Raw genomic sequence first — 18,677 nt, 5'->3', positions numbered from 1 at the left:
TGCTCACATAAGCCGCATGCGCCTTCGTGAACTACCTCTTCCTCTAACCCCTCAGAGGTAAACAAAGCCGAAATGCTACATTAGCAGCTAATACACATTGTTGCCATGTATGTGGTCTCCGAAATTAGCTGCGACTCCCCACATCCTTTAACTATTATCATTCAATTGTGCTCATCATACAGGTCAGAAATTTGAGATAATGCTGAATCCTATTCAGTTTCTGTGGCTGGACTTAATTTTATTTATTTAACATTCCAGCTTCGGGGGGGGGGGGGGGGGGGGGGGGGGGGCTTGTCATTCACACTACGGGCAGCCAAAGGGTCAAAATTCGCCAACTTCACTTTCCTAATATAATGTTTACTACAATATATTTTACGCCGCTTGACATCTATCAAATATTATTACAAACCCCACCAGGCTTCTACTCGTGGCTTCATGGCGTCTAATCGCCTCAGCCTTTGAATTTGAATGTTTGTCATCCAGTGATGAAATAACAAAGACTTAAATTTTGGTTTATGTATGTATATGTATATATATGTATATATAATGTATGTGTGTCAAGGACAGATATATATACGTGTATTTGCCTATGGCCGTTCCAGGTCCAAAAATTGTCTCAATAGTTGGCGTTTCGAACTGTCGTGCACGTCCCGTGTTTTTGCGCGAGCTGGACACTATTGGCTTGACGAAGCCACTTACAGTGATGAACTAGCGTAAAAGTTAAATAAATTGAGACTGTGGAGACTTTTGGTGAAGTGGGATTTTTTTTATGCATTTTGTCTTCTTGTACAACTTCTTCTCAAGCTAATCCTGTTTTGTCGCGGCGCCATTGTATCAGTACTACCGCCTACTGTTGAGGAAGAAAACTGCAATGCGTCCAATGCGCCTGAAGCCGATAGAAATTGTTATAGCTTTGTGCTCACGTCATGGTTAACTTGCACATTGACCATTGTACTGAGCAGGGCCGGCTCTGGGCATAGGCAGTACTATAATGTCGTTACTACTACTAAAGTTACTATTCACAGACAGGTTCCCTAGCTATTATATTCTTTTTTTTTTCTTTTTTTTTTTCCCCTTGTCCTGTTCAGCATTATGGCAGCAGAATTGTAGTCTGAATACCTTTGATGCCAAACAGATTTGCTTTGCCAAGGGAAGTTTTATAAATGTAAAGCTCCCCTTGATGCCCATTTATTTATTTCTGTTGACAATATATGACATGTAATAGAACTGAACCGGACCGGGGGACAGGGAAAGAAGAAGAGGAAAGAAGAGGAAACAGAACAAAAATAGAAACAAAAAACCAGACAACCAGCTGCTACACCTGTAAAAAACAAAACAGACAACAATCCATGGCCTCTGAGGGGAATCCAGCCTTAGCGCCACCAGGAGCACCTGAAAGCAGACAAGCAGAGAAAAAACAAACACACAAACAAACAAAAACAAGCACAAGAAGCGGCAATCGCATACAACACAGCTGTGGATATAGATGACCTGAGACGACATGATAATACATCAACTGCTTAGCAAGCATGCTACTGGGCTAATAAATGTGTGTGTGTGTGTGTGTGTGTGAGAACATGCAACACCCATGGCACAGGACCTACATGATAACTGTGCTTAGTTATGAGTGTATAAGTGTACAGAGCCACAATCCACAGCCCCCCCAAGCAATCAGAAGCAGGCAGAGAGGGCCACAAGACCCAGGCCACCAGCAGCCCCCACGGAGCACAGAACCCACGAAGCCCACCGCAGGGACAACCACGCATCCACCCAGAAGACTGCAGAGGAAGCCCCCGGACAGAGCCCCCATAAGCATAGGGCAGAGGCCCCCCGGGAGCCAGGGGCAACAGCCCACCGACCCCGCCAGGCCCCAGCCGCCCAGACACGGGCCGTGCACTGGACCCGGGCCCCAGGAGCCCGAGCGCCCCCAAACCCCCCGGCAGAGGCCCCACCCAATACCCAGGAGGGCCAAGCGCCCCAGACAGCCACGCAGTGGGTCAGCACCTGCCCCAGCGCCCCTGGCCAAGTGCCCTGGGAGTCAAGACATGCCCACAGGTGGGTGAAGTCGCGAGCAGCAGGGAGAGGCAACGCCGCCCCCCCATCGGGAGAATCCCAGGCAGGCCAGGCGACAGCAAGTCCCAGATCCAGGCCCAATCATCACCACACACACTTACACGTCCCATACATCCACACGTCCTCCCTCCTTCGACTTCGCTGGGGTGTAGTGCAGCGGGCACACCAGGGGGCCAGCAGCCCCCCAGCCACCACAGACCCCGAACCAGCAGAACAATTAATTAATCCTCTTGGCCCCTCCCGCCCCGAGCAGCAACCAGGAAGCAGGGGTGTGAGAAGAAGATCCCTCCCCTTACCCTTCTGGCTCTTCAATATTTTCTAATAGTGAGCAATTAAAATTGAGGGGCAGCCAAACTTGTAGAACTGGGAGCGCAGCCCTCTGGGCAGCCTACATACCCAAAGAGCCCCGCCCACCAGATGCCACTCAGTGTAACCACCCCCCAAGACCTAATGTGTGTGTGTGAGTGTGTTTGATAAGTAGTAATGTCTAAGGTGTAATTAAAACAGGGGCGGGGAACTGCAGAGTGCAACCAAAGGGGACCACCTACGTGGTACCCATCCCGCCCCACCCCACTCAACCCAACCCCACCCCACCCCGGGGCGCAAGGCAGCGCCCAGCCACCAGGGCCCAGGCCCAGCACCACCACCCACGCCAGAGCGGCCCGGCCACCCGGCATAGAGCCAGCAGCCACCACCCCAAGGCCCCTAAGGGACCCCGCCCCACACCGCAAGACAGTTGATGTTGTCTAAGTCACCCAGTATGCACAGTGTGGGGCATGCAGGGATGCTACACTTTAGCCATGTTGATAGGTCCTCACAGACTTCAAGCCAGAACTTCTGGACAGGCGCAAAGAACCACAAAGCGTGTGCATAATCATCAGGTGTGTTATCTGTGCAAGGTGAGCAGATGTTTGAGTGTGTTACACCCATCCTGAACATCCTTTGTCCTGTATAGTGTGTTCTATGAAGGATTTTGTATTGTATGAGCTGTAAATTAGAATTCTGAGTCATTCTGAAGGTTCCAGATGTTTGATTCCTTTGATCTTCCACAGAGTAAAGTTTAGCATTTTTTTGTTTTGCAGTATGTCAGGATTGTTCCAGATGGGTGTAAGCTTACACGGGACAAGTGAGGACTTTGTTATTTTAAGAAATTCCCACCAGGCTGTCAGAGAGGTGCTGATGTTAGTGCTTTTGAAACATTTGTGATTTTTTACGTTTTGACTAATAAGTGGCAGGTCAGAGATTTCCAGATTATCACACAATGCTTGTTCTATATTTATCCATGGTTCATCTATTGGGCTAGGTTTAAACCATTTTGATATATACTGTAACCTACTGGCTAAGAAATAGTGCTGAAAATTAGGTAAATCTAATCCACCACAGTCCTTGGTCTTCTGTAGGGTTTTTAAACTAATACGTGGTGGTTTGTTTTTCCACAGAAATTTGGAGATGCATGAATCTAGTGACTTAAACCAAGTATCAGATGGTTTTATGGGGATCATTGAGAACAAATAATTAACTTTTGGTAGTATCATCATTTTAATGGTTGTAACTCTCCCCATAAGTGATATAGGTAAGGACTTCCAAAGAGAGAGATCGTCCTCTACGGTCTTTAATAATTGCACATAATTTAGCTTTGTTAGCTCTGAGAGCCTGGAGGAAATGTTTATGCCTAAATATCTGATATTTCCTGACTGTAAAGTGATCGCAGGTATATTCTGGACCCTACAGTTAATGGGCAGAACTGTGGTCTTAGACCAATTGATAGAGTAGTCAGAAAGTGCTGAGAATTTATTTATGAGTGTGATCGTGTGAGTGAGAGACGTCTGTGAGTTGTGGAGGAAAAGTAAAACATCATCAGCATAAAGACTTATTTTATGCTCAATATTTTGGGGTTGGATGCCTTTAATATTTCTATCTTGTCTGATAGCAGCTGCTAAAGGTTCGATGAAAATAGCAAAAAGTGAGGGGGAAAGTGGGCAACCCTGTCTTGTACCTCTCTGCAGACTGAAGCTTGGAGAAGTTTGATCATTTGTCCTGACACACGCATTTGGGGAGCTATATAATATCCTTATCCAGTTGATGAAGTGTGACCCAAACCCAAATGTGTTTAATGCTGCAAATAAAAATTTCCAGTTCACTCGATCAAATGCTTTTTCTGCATCTAGAGAGACTATTGTGGTTTCCAGGTTGTTGATGTTAGAATAGTCTATGAGATTAATTAGCCTGCGAGTGTTAGTGGATGAGTGTCTACCCTTTATAAAACCTGTCTGGTCAGGATGTATTATAAGTGGAGTTATTTTTTCCATTCTTTTGGCGAGGGCTTTACAAATTATTTTGAGGTCTGCATTTATTAGAGATATTGGGCGGTAGCTGGATGCTACTAGCTATTATAGCTATTATATTCTACTATACAGCTGCAAACGGCTGCCAAGCTGACATTGGCTGAACTTGTGCAGTAAATAGAGGGTAAAAGCTTCAGAATAAAGCCTAAACACCAAAAATGTATGAGAGGAACCCTGAGATAAACTCTGTGTTTATTGTAAGCTTGGCTGTTGGCTGCAATGTAACCTATTGTCCAAATAAATCAGTGTTTACTATTTCGATTTTTCCAGGTGCAATGAAAAAATATTTAAACCACAACAGGCAGCTGAGGAGCCTGCGTCACAGGAGGCCTCACAGTCTTCAGCTGAGCCTTTCCATGAAGAAGAATGTAAATGTAAATTTCATTCGATGAAACCACAGATGTCTTCGCTGCTCGGAAGTCCATACATGTGGAGTTTGAGATAACATAGGTGTTGGTGCTATTTTGTCTTCTAAGATAGCATGTAGCCATGTTCATTGAGTTCAAGAGTTTTGCTACAAAGTAATATATCAAAACAGAAATTTCCTGGCACTGATACTTTAAAATGTTTGAATTCTGTTTTTTATTGCCTTTGTACTTAGTGTGAAAAAAAGTCAATCTTAAATGATAAAATTGCACTAACATCACAATGTTGATCGTTTTTAAAAATATTATCAGTTTTTCCTTGCACTGATATAACAATAAAATCATCTGTATTATTTCAAAGTATTGGTTATGTGTATGTGCGTCTGTGTGTGTGTGGGGGGGCAAAGACGACAAATGTAGGATGCCTCCATATTGAAACCAGAAAATCTCACAAGTTAAACTTTTATTACAATATTATTATTCTCACAATATTATTTATATTGCACTTTTCAAAAACGAGTTACAAAGTGCTGAACAACAGAGGTCATACAACAAGGTAAAAGCAGGTCACGGATACAGGCAGGAGCCTGACCATTTAGAGCTTTAAAAACAAGTAGTAAAATCTTAAAATCAATTCTAAAACTTACAGGCAGCCAGTGGAGAGCAGCAAGAGTTGGAATGATGTGGTCTTTGAACCTGTTAAAAGCCTGGCAGCAGCATTCTAAATAAGTTGCAGTCTGTGGATGTTTCCCTTGCTGATCCCACAGTACAGGGCATTACAGTAGTCCAGCCTTGAAGAGATAAATGCATGGACAACCTTCTCCAGGTCAGTGGACAGATTCTTGTTAGCTGACTCAACTGCCCAAAACAGGATTGCACTACCTTTGTAAATAAAAGTCAGAATCAGTTCCTGATTTGAACATTCAAATGTTATAATCTGTGCCAGTGGGAGCATGTAGATCTTAAACTGAAGAGGTCCAAGGATGGAACCTTCAATCACACGTGGAAACTCCACATGTGATTCTTGTCTGCTCAGATGTAAAGTTACCTATTGACACAAAGTACTTCCTGTTCTCTAAGTATGTTTTGAACCAGTTTAGTACAGTTCCGGAAGACGCGCCCAGTTCTCCAGTCGTTTGAGTAATATATTGTGGTCAACTGTATCAAAAGCAGCACTGAGATCCAGTAAAACTAAGACTGACATTTTTCCACCGTCTGTATTCAGACATATGTCATTAAACACTTTGGTAAGAGCAGTCTCAGTGCTGTCTAAAACCTGACTGGAAGGTATCATAGCAGTTATTTTGTGTTAAAAAGCAATTATGCTGTTGAAAAAACTTTTTTCATTGATCTTACTTAAAAATGGTTTGAGATGGGCCTGTAGTTGTTGTAGTCATTGCAGGCCATGGTGGAATGGAGTTCAGTTGCCACTGACACAGGAGGGTTTGTTAGCCTGTCAACTGTAGCAAATAAGGCCCGAGCATTAGGACTGTTTTTGGTGATGATGTCAGAGAAGTAGGATTTCCTTGCATTCCTCAGTTGTAAATTATAAGAGTGAAGTTTCTCTTTATAGATGTCATAATGAACCTGGAGATTTGTTTTTCTCCATCTACACTCAGCTTTCCAACACTCTCTTTTCCCATTTTTCACCAGTCAACTAGCTCAAAAATATCAGTGCATTCCAGCAACAAGTGCTCCCTCAGAACGAGTCTTCAGCTCAGGTGGCAACATAGTAACTTGCCAAAAGGCTACTCTCAAGCCAGATAAAGTAGACAAAATGGTTTTCCTGGCTAAAAGTCTGATAGGAATCTGTCTCCTTTTTAGAAGGAGGTGAAAACTATGTTACAAGCAATATGTTCCAAAACTGCTGGATGTTTAATATTCAGGTTATACACATTCCAGTTTGATATTTTTTGTTCAAAATTGTTGCACTGAAAGAGATAACCACAGTCACTTTAGTTTGTTTTTATTTTGTATTTCAATAAGTTTCCAGACTTTAAGCTATTTGTGTATGTGTTTTGATAAAGAACTCCTGTTTAAATGACTGTCAATAATGTCTTTGATATTTTACTTTCTGTTACCACTTTTTGCACTTTATTAGAATGTAGTTGTTTACCTTAACCTTGATTGTTTGCACATGCAGGCAACACTGCGACTGTTTAAAATAAATCTTTTGAGAAAGGTTCTTTGGACTAAATTGTCTGTTTTTCATTTTAAGATCGTGATAAAATCGAAATCGTGATTTTATTGAAAAATTTAAATAAAAATAGTGATATGACATTTTTGCCATATCGTCCACCCCTCGTCATCGACGTGTGCCACTACAGCACAGCTCATTTACTCCGTGCTCTGTTACGGTCGGCTATCTTCACACAGAGTTTGCTACTGCTAGTTTTGTGCAACATGGCAGAATATTTGATTTTGGTTACGTCTTCAGGTACAACAGATACAGCTGTATAAGTATACAGATGAGGAGCTCCTGGAAAGGCGAATACGCTAGTGTGCGTCGATGATGTCATCCCACTAGACACGTGAGTAGAAAGCCCTCGATAACAACAACTCAGCAGCTCTGAAGTAACAGTGCAATAGTATGCGTTCATTCGTCTTAAAGTATTGGTGAAATAAAGACAGATCATGCCTTATTTCGAGGCTGCATTGTCTAAGCCCCGTTCACTCCTTTTATAGGGATATACGCGGATCCCAAGTGATCTAAATACGCCGACTTTCACCAAACTTATCAGTGAGTAGATAAACGCATTTTTTGCCAGAAATAAGGTCCAGATTTGAAAAAAGAAAAAATTTTATTCAATGCTTTTTAAAATCTTGAGCTTTCTGCATCCACACTATAATTACTAAAGTTTTCAGTAGAACAGTATAATGTTAAATATGTGTAACAGAAAAAAGTAATACACCCAAAAATGAAACCATCACAAAATAAGTTTACTTAAGTGAGGAACAATATGTACAACTGTTAAGGATAGCCAAAATTCAACCCATCCCAAAAAAGTATAAAAGTATTACAAAACATTTGAAACGTATGAAATCTTTTGAACTGAATGAACACAGCTCAATATATCAGATTCAACAGGAAATAATGTGTACATGTCATTACTGTTGCTGGGTTTCTCTCAGCCAGTGTATATAATGGTTTTTACATGTTATCCACACCACGGATCCTCCTGGCCAGTTGAATGTCTCGTGGAAACACAGTGACCCTCTTGGCATGGATGGCACACAAGTTAGCGTCTGAGAAAAGCAGGACAAGAAATGCCTCTGCAGCCTGCAAGCATTAAAAATAAATAAATAAAAACAGTTGGGATTAAAGTGAAGTTGTCTGATCAGAAACCTGTACTATAAAGCAGGTTCAACATGTCCAGGCAGCCAAAAACAGAAAGGAAAGTTGTCAGTTTTTCCACATATGGTATTGGACACCTGACTATACAAATGCATACGGTAATTTTAAAAAAGCTTGTCAATTTCATTGCCATATCAATAAAGCATGCATATATCTGATCAACTTATTGTGAGACAGTTTCAGAATTATTTCATCAGATGTGACGTTGGCTGTTTTACAAGCTCTTTGCACCAAATGGAACATAAAAGCAATACTAACCAGTCAGCGAGATTATCATCAGTGTACAAGATCATTTTCTGTTATCCGGGCTCTAAAAAGCTAAACAAAAAAGTTCTACATGTCCAGCGATTTTAACTACAGGGTTTTTCCTGCCACCAGCTCCAGAGGTGGGACCAAGTCATTATTTTGCAAGCAAGTCTCAAATCTCTCTACTCAAGTCTAGAGTCAAGTCCCAAGTCAAGACTGAGAAGTCCAAGTCAAGTACAAGTCCTCAACATGGAGTTTCAAGTCACAGCAAAGTCATCATGAACTTTTCAATTTTTTAAAATGAATATTGAAATATTAAGTTTATTACCATTTATTCAAGCAGAGTATTTCACCAATTAACATAAAAAGCTGATGTTCTGTTACTAATTTCAAAGCCAACAACTTATACAAATCATGCCTAAAAGAGTTCAGATTTGTACAAATAAGCTTAAATCAAAAGATTAATTTTCAAGATTAATAAAGATCAGGATTACTTGTAGCATTGCTACTATTGGCTTTGAGGTGGGTTACACTCTTGATCTGCACACAGAGCCAAACAACCATTAGCACTCCATCTGCGGAAATTTAAATCACATATCAACCTAACGTGCATGTCTTTGGAGTGCAATACATTTGTAACGTTAAGTTACTGTCAGCAGTAAGCTAACAGCTGGACATTTATGACTAGTATGTAGAATAAAATCATTCCTCCTGTCAACTTTTGCCAAGCCAGCTCCATGCTAATCTTGGATTCACTGACTGTGTCTGGTAATCAGTATTAAAACACCATGTACGTCTTATTAGCAGCAGTACGAGGGGCGTTAACTTTTAGAGGGGCGAATGACTTTAGGTTTGGGCTCTTATGTCCATGCTGTAGCTTTTGCAGACTGCATACTTGTTGATTAAAACTTATGTAGCATGTTTCTGTGTACTGGCTGGAACAGAGTGTGCAACTTAGAAAATCAACGTGTGCGATTAATGACTGCAGCACAGAGAGTCAAGCCAAGGGTATTCAGGCAGTCATTCCGGTGTCTAAACAACGTTATAATGATTTTACAGTAACTTTTTAATCTTTCCAGGTCTTTACCAAAAAAAAAAAAAATAAAATAAAAAAAAATACATCAAGATTGTAAGATGTGATTGAGAACACTATCACAAAAGACTGCATCAGGAGGCTCTACAGCAGGGATGTCAAACTCCGGTCCTCAAGGACCGTTGTCCTGCAGGTTTTAGACATTTCCCTGCTCCAACACACCTGATTGAGATCAATGCCTCATTAGCTGGTTTGTGCAGAATGTAACAATCTTTTGAAGAGATTCATTTAATCTGAATTATCTGATTGCTATACATATAAGCCCCGCCCATTTGGCCGCTTCCGGCGGCAGAAGAAGTACAAGCGGCGGGTTGTGAGCGTCGTGAGCGGCTGTGGTCGCTCTTTTGGTGCGAGCCCCCGGTAAAGCCTAATTTATGCTTCTGCGTCATGTCAACGGCGTACCTACCTATGCTTATATTGCAAATGTTGAACCGCAGGCAACAGAGAAGACGTTTGCGGAGGTGGTCTGTACGTTTCCGACGGTGGTCTTTCTTCTGCTTGGTCTATGGTTTACCTACCGGTCCACAAGAACTTTAAAAATGGCGGTGGAGGAAGAAAGACCGGAAAAAGCAACTGCCAGTACCAATCACAGCCCTTGCAGTCCGCGTCAATGTGACTCATAGTTAGGATTTCTTGGAGGTGCGCATCAGGGTACGGCGTATGGGTCTGCGTCAACGGCATAGGCACGTCATCGATGTGACGCAGAAGCATTAACTGAGCTTTAGACAACAATAAAAATATTAGTCAACAATAACAAATCTTAGCCAAATTTTCACTGGTGGAAGAAGCACTAGTACCACATATACTTACAGTTTCTGTTATTGTTATCAGATCAGAAGCAACAGAATGCATATATTTTTTCTCTCGCACTTGCATTGATGTCCTTGTCAGATGTTGTCTGGCACCTTGCTAATTTGAACTGGCTTCACAATACAATCTCTATGTAATGTACCTAAACTAAGTCCCCCTTGAAGCTTGAAAGTCCGGAGTACAAAGCAGCAAAGGGGTTGATCCAAAGACAAAGTTACCCGTCTCAACACTGAAATCTCTCACCAGGTTCTTTTTTTAAAAGAAAAATCAATGTTGCAAAAGGCCTGTAAAAGTCTTAAAGTAGGTAAATCTGGTTAATGAGAGCGTGATCTAATGACCATTCCTCCACTACTGACCATGCATTGATTCAATGTGTAAGAGAGGAGGAGCACATGTAACGTGAAAGAGAAAGGGGTGAGGGGATGAACTGAAGCACTGCACGCAGCCAACATGTGTGGAAAACCCAAAATATCTTAATAAATGTCATAAAGGTGTAACAAATAGTCCGCTACTTGCCTTAAATTGTTACTGCTGGTCAACCAAGAGATTTAGTTAGGGTCAGCCCTACTTCCTTTCACACTGTTGTGTCTCCAGTTTGGATCTTAAACCTTCAGCTCTCATTGAATGTTAGTGGAAAAGTGTAGCTCAGTGATAAACATTTTTCACTCTTTACTTAATACAATGTAAGCCCAACACAAGGTTCATTGTAGCGTGCCTCATCCATGGCATAAACGTGAAGACCAGATGCAACTTATGCCTAAGTTTGTTTTTTAGAAAAGTGTATGCATAATTTACCACCTATTTGTGTCATAAACGGTAAAACACACAAGAACCAAGCATTTACTTAAACTATTTTTATTGCGTCAAGAATAAGAAATACAGTTTTATTTTGTGGGTTAAGGTTTGAGTTGCGTACTAAACCCTTATGTTCACTTCTCATCTCAGGATATCTGTACAATGTGTCAGTAATTGACTGTACAGTAAATAATAGACATTGGTCTCTGAAAAACCTACATCAGTCAACAGCTACACAGAAATGTTTCTTGCCGCAATGAAAGGTCTCAGGACGAGTGATATGAGCTTTACAAACTATAAAGCTACATAAGCCTATAAATATAGGGCACTAAATTAGTCACGGTCAGTGATTTCAGAGTTTTAAAGAAAGTCATTAAATCACAAATTTTATGCGACTATTGTCTTCACATGACAGTCTTGTACCTGCACATCATAGTTACTAATGTCCCATTATACTACTGATACGTCGAGCTGATCGCCAACTGCCATGAAAAAAAACCCAAAAACAATAAAAGAGTACTTCACTACAGCCAGGCTCTATTAAAGATGGAGATGGTACGGTGAGCTTAGATTTGAATGTTGTACAAATAAGAGAAATATGCAGTGAAAAACCAGAGCCGTCAAAATGTTCAAAAGTAGAAACTAAATTTCTAAATTCTCTTCGACTGTAGCATCACAGTGCCGTGGATTTTACCACCGTGCTCCGTTTAGTTGGAACTCATCTCTAAAAACATCTTTATTGATACAACCACAGTTGTATGTTATATCATAACCTTCATTGTTGAGGTTATAAGCTTTGTGATGAAGACAGCTGCTTACCTCCTGCATGGCCATAAGAGCATAGACTTGCCACCGGAGAGCTTCTCTGGAAAAAGTTTGGCAAACCTCACGAACCTGTGTCAAGAGGAAAAGTCTTAGTTTGCACAGGTCAAAGTAAAACATGTGACAGTAGAAAATGGCACATTTTCAGTACATCCTGAAGATCTATGGTATTCACTCTATTGACAAAACTACATATAAATTACTCATGAAATAAGATATCAACTTTGATCAGCTGGCTCACCTTAGGATTTCTACCCCCCCCCCCTTTAAAAAAAAAGAAAAAAAGGATTTTGTTGTTTTAAATGAATTCATACTAATTATATTTCTAAATCTTTGTGTTGAATCAAAGAGCCGATAGATGATCACTAGTCTGCACTGGGTGTTTCACTGCATCATAGCTTCCTGTCTGCTTTGTACAGCTTAATATTATACCCACTGCAGAGTGGGTACATAGTTATAGTGGATCAGACAGTAAAGCTGCTTCTGAAACATACACAATGTGGAACATCAAACTACTGCAGTGATCATGTCACACAGCAGGAACACTTCAATTGCATGAATCGACACACTTTGGATTTTTTTAAAAAAAAAAAAAACAACAAAAAAAACAAACCCCTTTAATGCTTTTAAAAACTTGCAAATAAAAATGCCACCTTACTTAAGCCCACTTGCTATAGTAAATAGCAGTGCCCTCACATATGAGTCTTGAACAGTGTGTTAGGTGCACAGAAATAAAGGCAGGCAGAATGGCAGCATTGATTAACAATTACCTTGTTTAATGGGACAAATAACACAACATGTTTCTGTTCTAAGCAGTTGTCCGACTTAGACTGTGTCAAGGCCAGCATGCCTGAATTTGGAGTCTTGCTAAGGAGAAATCTAAAGTCAGAAAACTGGGTACAACCCCCGACTAAAAAATAAAAATAAAAATGGAATCACCATACTTAAAGGGGAACTCCGGTATTTTTAAACCTAGACCTTATTTTTGGCATGAAATACGTTCATCTACTCACCGAGAACAGTTTGGCAAAAGTGGTCGTCCTTCGGAAGATATTTAGATAACTCGCAATAGACATATATCCATATAACGGAGTGAACAGGGCAGGGACTCTAAATAAGGCATTATCTGTCTTTATTTCACCAATACTTTAAGAAGAATGAATGAATGAACGTGTGCTATAGCTCTGTTAGCTCATAGCTGCTGTTATGTGGCTACTTGCAGCTATAGGAGAGCTAACGGAGGGATTTCTACTCCGGCACTCTTCTGGGACCACTTCATCCACACGCATGGCTGCAGCACAGCTCATTCACTCCGGTAACAACGTCTATCTTACTCAAAGTCATCTTTCACTTTTCAAAATCTGATAAATATCCTGCCATGTTGCACAAAACTAGCAGTAGCAAACTCTGTGTGAAGTTAGTCGACTGTCAGAGAGAAAGGAGTAAATAAACTGTGCTCCAGGGTAGGGGTGGGCAATATCGCAAAAATATTATGTCACGATTTAAAAAAAATAAAATCCCGATTTTGATTTTTATTACAATCTTAAATTGAAAAATGAAAGTGAGAGTGTTGCAGAAGTATTCGACTGGGCAGCTCATACTGCGGGTCAACCACTTGAAGCAGGCGTTCTAACCCCTCCTTTTCTACCGTCTTGAACGGTACCAATACTTTGCAAGATAAAAGGTAGCTGCTTCTGTTACCTCTTTCTATCGCTTGCTTGACTACCCTAACCCTTTGTCAAATGCCTGTGTTAATGTTGTCTGTTTTGGTCTTAGCCAACTGCTGCCTCCCCTGCGGTGCCGGTGCCGCCGGGCCCCTCGCTGTTTGGTTCTCAGCATACTGTTTGGATGCTTCCTCTTCAAGTGATTGAACAGGTTCGTCGTGTTGCCACCCAACGTGCGAACCGTGTCTGTGCAAACTTTGCAAATTACATTTGCTTACGCTTGATCAGTTGCGGAAAATCCAAAACAGTTCCATATAATAGATGTGGAATTTTTTTTAGCGACCAACTCCTCCCTTTGGCTTTCAGCGACGGCTCTCCATGCGGCTACACACAAACAAGGAGGCGGGTAAGAAAGCGCGTCACTGTCTGTAATTCACTGCGATTGGTCGGTCAGGTTGACGACGTAATACGTCTGGTGCATCAGCATAGAGCTGCAATTTATAGAATGTGCCCGAGACGATCCCACGATCTCTGCAGTTTGACAGATAGTTATGGATCGTCTTCACGTTGCAATCCTTCACGATTTAATATCGTCATATCGCCCAACCCTTTTCCAGGGGGGCATGTGGATGAAGTCGTCCCATGAGAGTGCCTGTGTAGAAATCCCTTATATGCGAATCTCGAGTAATCTAAATAGCTTCCAAAGGACGCAGACTTTCGCCAAACTGTTCTCGGTGAGTAGATGAACGTATTTCATGCCAGAAATAAGGTCCAGGTTTAAAAATACATTGCATTTTTAAAGCGTACCTGTAACCTTTTTATAGAAATGCTGTAATGTGAGACCTGGAATATTTGCTGCTTGTGTCACTGAGATGGTACGCGCTTTCTGAAGAAAAGCTTGAATGCTCTTCACTTCAGTGTAATCTTAAAAAAATGATCTCAACAACATCAAACCTCATTTCAATTGATACACTGAGGAAAGTCCAGCTGTAGATTTACTTTAGAGGTAATTACTGCCATCTCCCCTGCTCCTTTACCTGGCATCATCCCCACAACAATAAAACCGTTTTTAAAAATCCGTTCCTTTTTTTTCCAGGCAGTCATCTTTATTGCAAACATATAAAGTTTGAATCAAAAGTTCCAGATTTGTGATTCATCACTGAATATCACTTTCATTCAGTCACTGTCTGCTTCTCTTTAGCCCACTGTAACTATGTAGTCTTCTGTTGAGGTGTTAGTGATGGTTTGTGGAACTCCCATTTCTTCCTGCCCGTTTCTTACAGTTTAGTAACAAACACTAGCCTCTTTTGAACATGAATCAGCAGAGTGACGACAGCACCTTTGGTTAGAGTGGCGTGTTCTGCAATGCCGGGTTCATTTGTGTTATCACAGTAGAGTAGAATGTTACTACCTTCCTTGCTGGCTCAGAGGTGTGTTAGAATCAGATCAACTTTGAACCCATATTGCACAATGAACATGCATCAGTGCAAATGTCATGGCTCATGGGTTTTAGTTTTCCTTTTTCTCTTTGGATACCTTGCACCCTGTTTTTTGTTGGTTGATGAACTTCCTGTTTTTACAACAGGTTTTCTGTTACTGTTGGTTATCACCTCCCTCAGTATATATCCTCCAGGTGTTCTTTTGTTCAGTGCCAGATCATTGCATGTAGGATGTTGCTCTGGAATTTTGTCGTCCCTCTCATGGTTTCCCAGTCAGTAAGTTTGTCAGTTAATCTTTCCAAGATTCAGCGTCTTTGGTTTCTTTTAAATAAAGCCTCCGAGCCTCTACCAGCTCATCTTTGCTTTCCTGCAATAGTCCAGCATTTGGGGTGCCCACCTCCCGCTCCACCACGAACCATGACACCCAGCTTGAAAAGGCCTATGTATAAGAAGCAGTTTCTGCCCATTTCTTTTGTAGTGTATTTTCCAGTTTTAAAAGGCACAGTGCTTTGAGTTTTCTGTGCCGACAGCGATATATTTCTTGGTCGACCTGTATAGCCATTTTCACACATGAACAGTTGAGGAGACTGTGCTGACAATTTGGCCCAGGTCACTGATTTTCAAGATTTACCAGACTGATGGAAAGAAAATTTCTACAAATAGCCCAAAGCAGTTTTGCAGACATGCGTTTGCACATGCCTCGACTTAGAACATGTCTAGAACATTTCAGGACTCCAGTGCATGTGTGAGCTTATGGATTCTCCCTTTACATTCTTCCCATTTCATTTAGACCTGCTCCAAATTCTAGACACATCTGACTAGTAACCAGCATCTGCTCCCACACTCAAAGTTGAATAGCCATCACAAGAGGAGTTTCACAGTCATTTCCATTTTTTCTACCAACAGCTCTTTGGAAGAGGATAAGGTCTCCTACAAGTCACCCAAGCGTAACAGCTCGTTATGTTAAGTTTAGGCTCATTGTACCCGCCATCATGCACAGCATCACACACAAAAATCAAAGTCACAAAAGCTGCTACTCCGGGTGCTTCCATGTCGTTTCAGCCGGTTGTGCACCTCTCCATTTTTGTAACCTGGTGCACACTACACAAAGGGGGTGTTTGAAAAACAGTAAGAGCTGCAGGGAAGAGCATACAAGCAGGTCTGTTTCTAAAGGCATCTGCACAACTGTAAACACCCAAGAAGGTAGAATTATTGCACATGTTACCAAGATTTCAAATAAATGATGAATTCATTAAACGTATAAGGCCATGTCTAACAAAGTCAGAATTGTCAGCTATCAAATAAAATAATATTGTGTCACATCTGTATTTTGTATATTTTCTTTTTTTTAATAAAAAAGCTGAATGAGCATTCTTCAAGTGTAGGAATGTCATATTTTGTGCCTGGGGTGTTATTCTATATGAACGAGGGTATAGCAATACAGGTGTAGCATATTACAATTATAGTTTGTTAGGTCTAACTCACCAATCGAGCAAAGGGTCCCTTTCTGATCAGAAGGTCTGTGCTCTTCTGGTACTTGCGGATCTCCATTAAAGCCTTGGTTCCTGGTCTGAACCTTCTCTTCCTGGGAGAGACGGGAGGCTGCTCTGAAAAGCAGATTCAGACTGATTTTTGGCAGGAAAAATTGTCTTTTTTCCCCCTTAAGTGCAACTAAACCATGACATTCACCACCATACCCGTTTACTTTTTAAAAGCAGTTAGTCTTAGCCAGAGTAAATCTTTGCCACTGCAATCAAAAATACACAGTGCTATATAAAAGCCCCTCATTTATTCATGAAATCCGTTCAGTCTTTATCTACATGGAACACAACTAGACAAAGTACTAGTTCATTCCTTGAGTTAGGTGCCATTTTAATTCTAGAATGAGTCATAGGTCAGGGTTAGCTGTTAAACAAAAACACACATTCCTCTTAAAAAAAAAACCCTTTGATATAATATCTGGACTGAAAAGGAGCCTGTGTCAAAAGGAAACTTTGAAAATCTCAGAAAGGCTAGAGAGTTATTGCTTGAAACCACGTTAAAATATTACAAGTCTGGATGTTGAACACAAAATATAAACACATCAGGGATGGCTCAACAATGATCCACAGTTCGGTGGAATCTGGTCCGAGATCTTATTGAGACCAAAAAAAAAAAGTACATTAAAGAAGCCATTAATCTTTATTAGATATGGGGAATATCTAAAAAAAAAAAAAAAGACCAAATCGATCAGCCATAACACCATTCCTTAAAATTGAGTAGGTACTCCTTATGCCATTAAGTTAACTTTGGGTATGAACAAAGAACTGTGGGTCCGGTCTCGTTCTCTATTTTGCTTAGGAACCTGGTGCTGAGTGAAATGACCTGGAAGCATCTATGTGGCAGCAATGATGACCTGCGATTCTCCAAATGCTTCGGAAAGGACATGCAACGCCTCTTTCATCATCTCCTTTAGCAGAGGACACACTGAACCATCCTTTATGTAAGAAAGGAAATAATGCTGTCCCACATTTCCTTACAGCTGCAGCTTTCATGGCTCTGCTTTATCATTTGCTTTTCTCAGCAATTCATCTGGATAATTATGAGGACGGGAAGGTGAGAGTAGTCAGCACTTTTGAGAATTTCCTTTCCTTTTTTTTAAATTATGAACATATGGAGATAATCTTTGTGTAAGAATGTGCTGAGATTGAATTAGACAAAGTATATAAAGCACTTTTTCTAGAATACTTTTGTAGTTTGAACGCGACAGACTCACTGAGGATGAGTGTGGTAAGGTTCTCGTTGCAGCCTGGTTGTCTTTACAATACCAGTATATGGTATGCAATAATATTTCTGCAACCTAAAAATCTGACATGGGGGCTGAATCCAAAATATGCTTTTATAACAAATGACTTATTTGCTGTTTTGCTTTCGTATGTTCTTAAATTAGCAAACATATATTTGTACACCCAGAAAAATGTTTTAAACAAAGCAAAAGCCGTGACTTGCTGTGCATCATTCATCAGTTCAAACCTGACTCCACTCACCTGAAACTCCACTTTTTCTAGTGGACTTCTTGGCCTTTGAACTGGAGGCCCCTGGAGCTGGAGCTGGCACTGGGGAGCGGCGTTGAGGGGTCTTACCCTTCCGTCTGCTGGCAGATGAGTCGTGACGCATGGCCTTCTACCTACAGTACATGTGTCAGGACAACAAGTGAAATATTGTCGGCACACAATCTCTCTATGAAAGACTGAGGACAAAATTGCATATTCAGTTGTAAGTTATGCTCCCTAAGGTGTAAAATGTGTTCCATAAGACCAGAAAATACATTTATTTCTATTTAAACTGCATTGAGACGACTCGTTATTAATTGGCGTAGTATCAGTTTAATTGAAAGTTCATATTTGTTCGTTTGATTCTAAAATCCTTTTACACAAAGGCGTCTTGTTTTCACGGTTGCCTATCAAATGTCTAGAATGACGTCCAAGGACACTATGGTCAATAATACGAGCTTTTGATTCGTTTTGGAGATTGTTTTCCCATAAGTCGTGATGAATGTGACAAGATAAGACTTCCATTCAAATGCAACATAAGAATTAAATACGTAAACCTTCAGTTGGAAAGTAGGGTCCGACATCAGCATACGAACAAACTGAATCAAGCTAACAGTGAGAACAATTCGTTGCCGTCC

At 40.9% G+C, this 18,677-nt stretch overlaps 1 protein-coding gene across 1 annotated transcript; it reads right to left on the bottom strand.

The window, feature by feature from the left end:
- Positions 1–7,755: 7,755 nt before the first annotated feature.
- cenpa (histone H3-like centromeric protein A) lies at positions 7,756–18,200 on the bottom strand. Its single transcript, XM_072371708.1, has 4 exons — positions 18,041–18,200; positions 16,493–16,612; positions 11,902–11,976; positions 7,756–8,063 (listed from the first exon to the last, which is right to left on the bottom strand). Exons 1-4 carry the CDS (start codon positions 18,161–18,163, stop codon positions 7,935–7,937), a joined length of 447 nt encoding a protein of 148 aa, XP_072227809.1. The 5' UTR covers positions 18,164–18,200; the 3' UTR covers positions 7,756–7,934.
- Positions 18,201–18,677: the final 477 nt, after the last annotated feature.

The sequence above is a fragment of the Leuresthes tenuis genome, unplaced genomic scaffold (assembly GCF_036924035.1).
Source record: "Leuresthes tenuis unplaced genomic scaffold, fLeuTen1.0.hap1 SCAF_19, whole genome shotgun sequence".
In the NCBI taxonomy this organism is placed as follows: domain Eukaryota; kingdom Metazoa; phylum Chordata; class Actinopteri; order Atheriniformes; family Atherinopsidae; genus Leuresthes; species Leuresthes tenuis.
Note: the sequence above shows the minus strand (reverse complement) of the source record. Positions and strands in the feature narration are given on the sequence as shown.

Excerpts from the sequence above, each read along its gene's own strand:
- cenpa (XM_072371708.1), bottom strand. The coding sequence starts at position 18,163 with ATGCGTCACGACTCATCTGCCAGCAGACGGAAGGGTAAGACCCCTCAA. Across the intron at positions 11,977-16,492 it reads AGGGACCCTTTGCTCGATTG|GTTCGTGAGGTTTGCCAAAC; the intron begins GTGAGTTAGACC and ends CTCTTGACACAG. Across the intron at positions 8,064-11,901 it reads CTCTTATGGCCATGCAGGAG|GCTGCAGAGGCATTTCTTGT; the intron begins GTAAGCAGCTGT and ends TAATGCTTGCAG.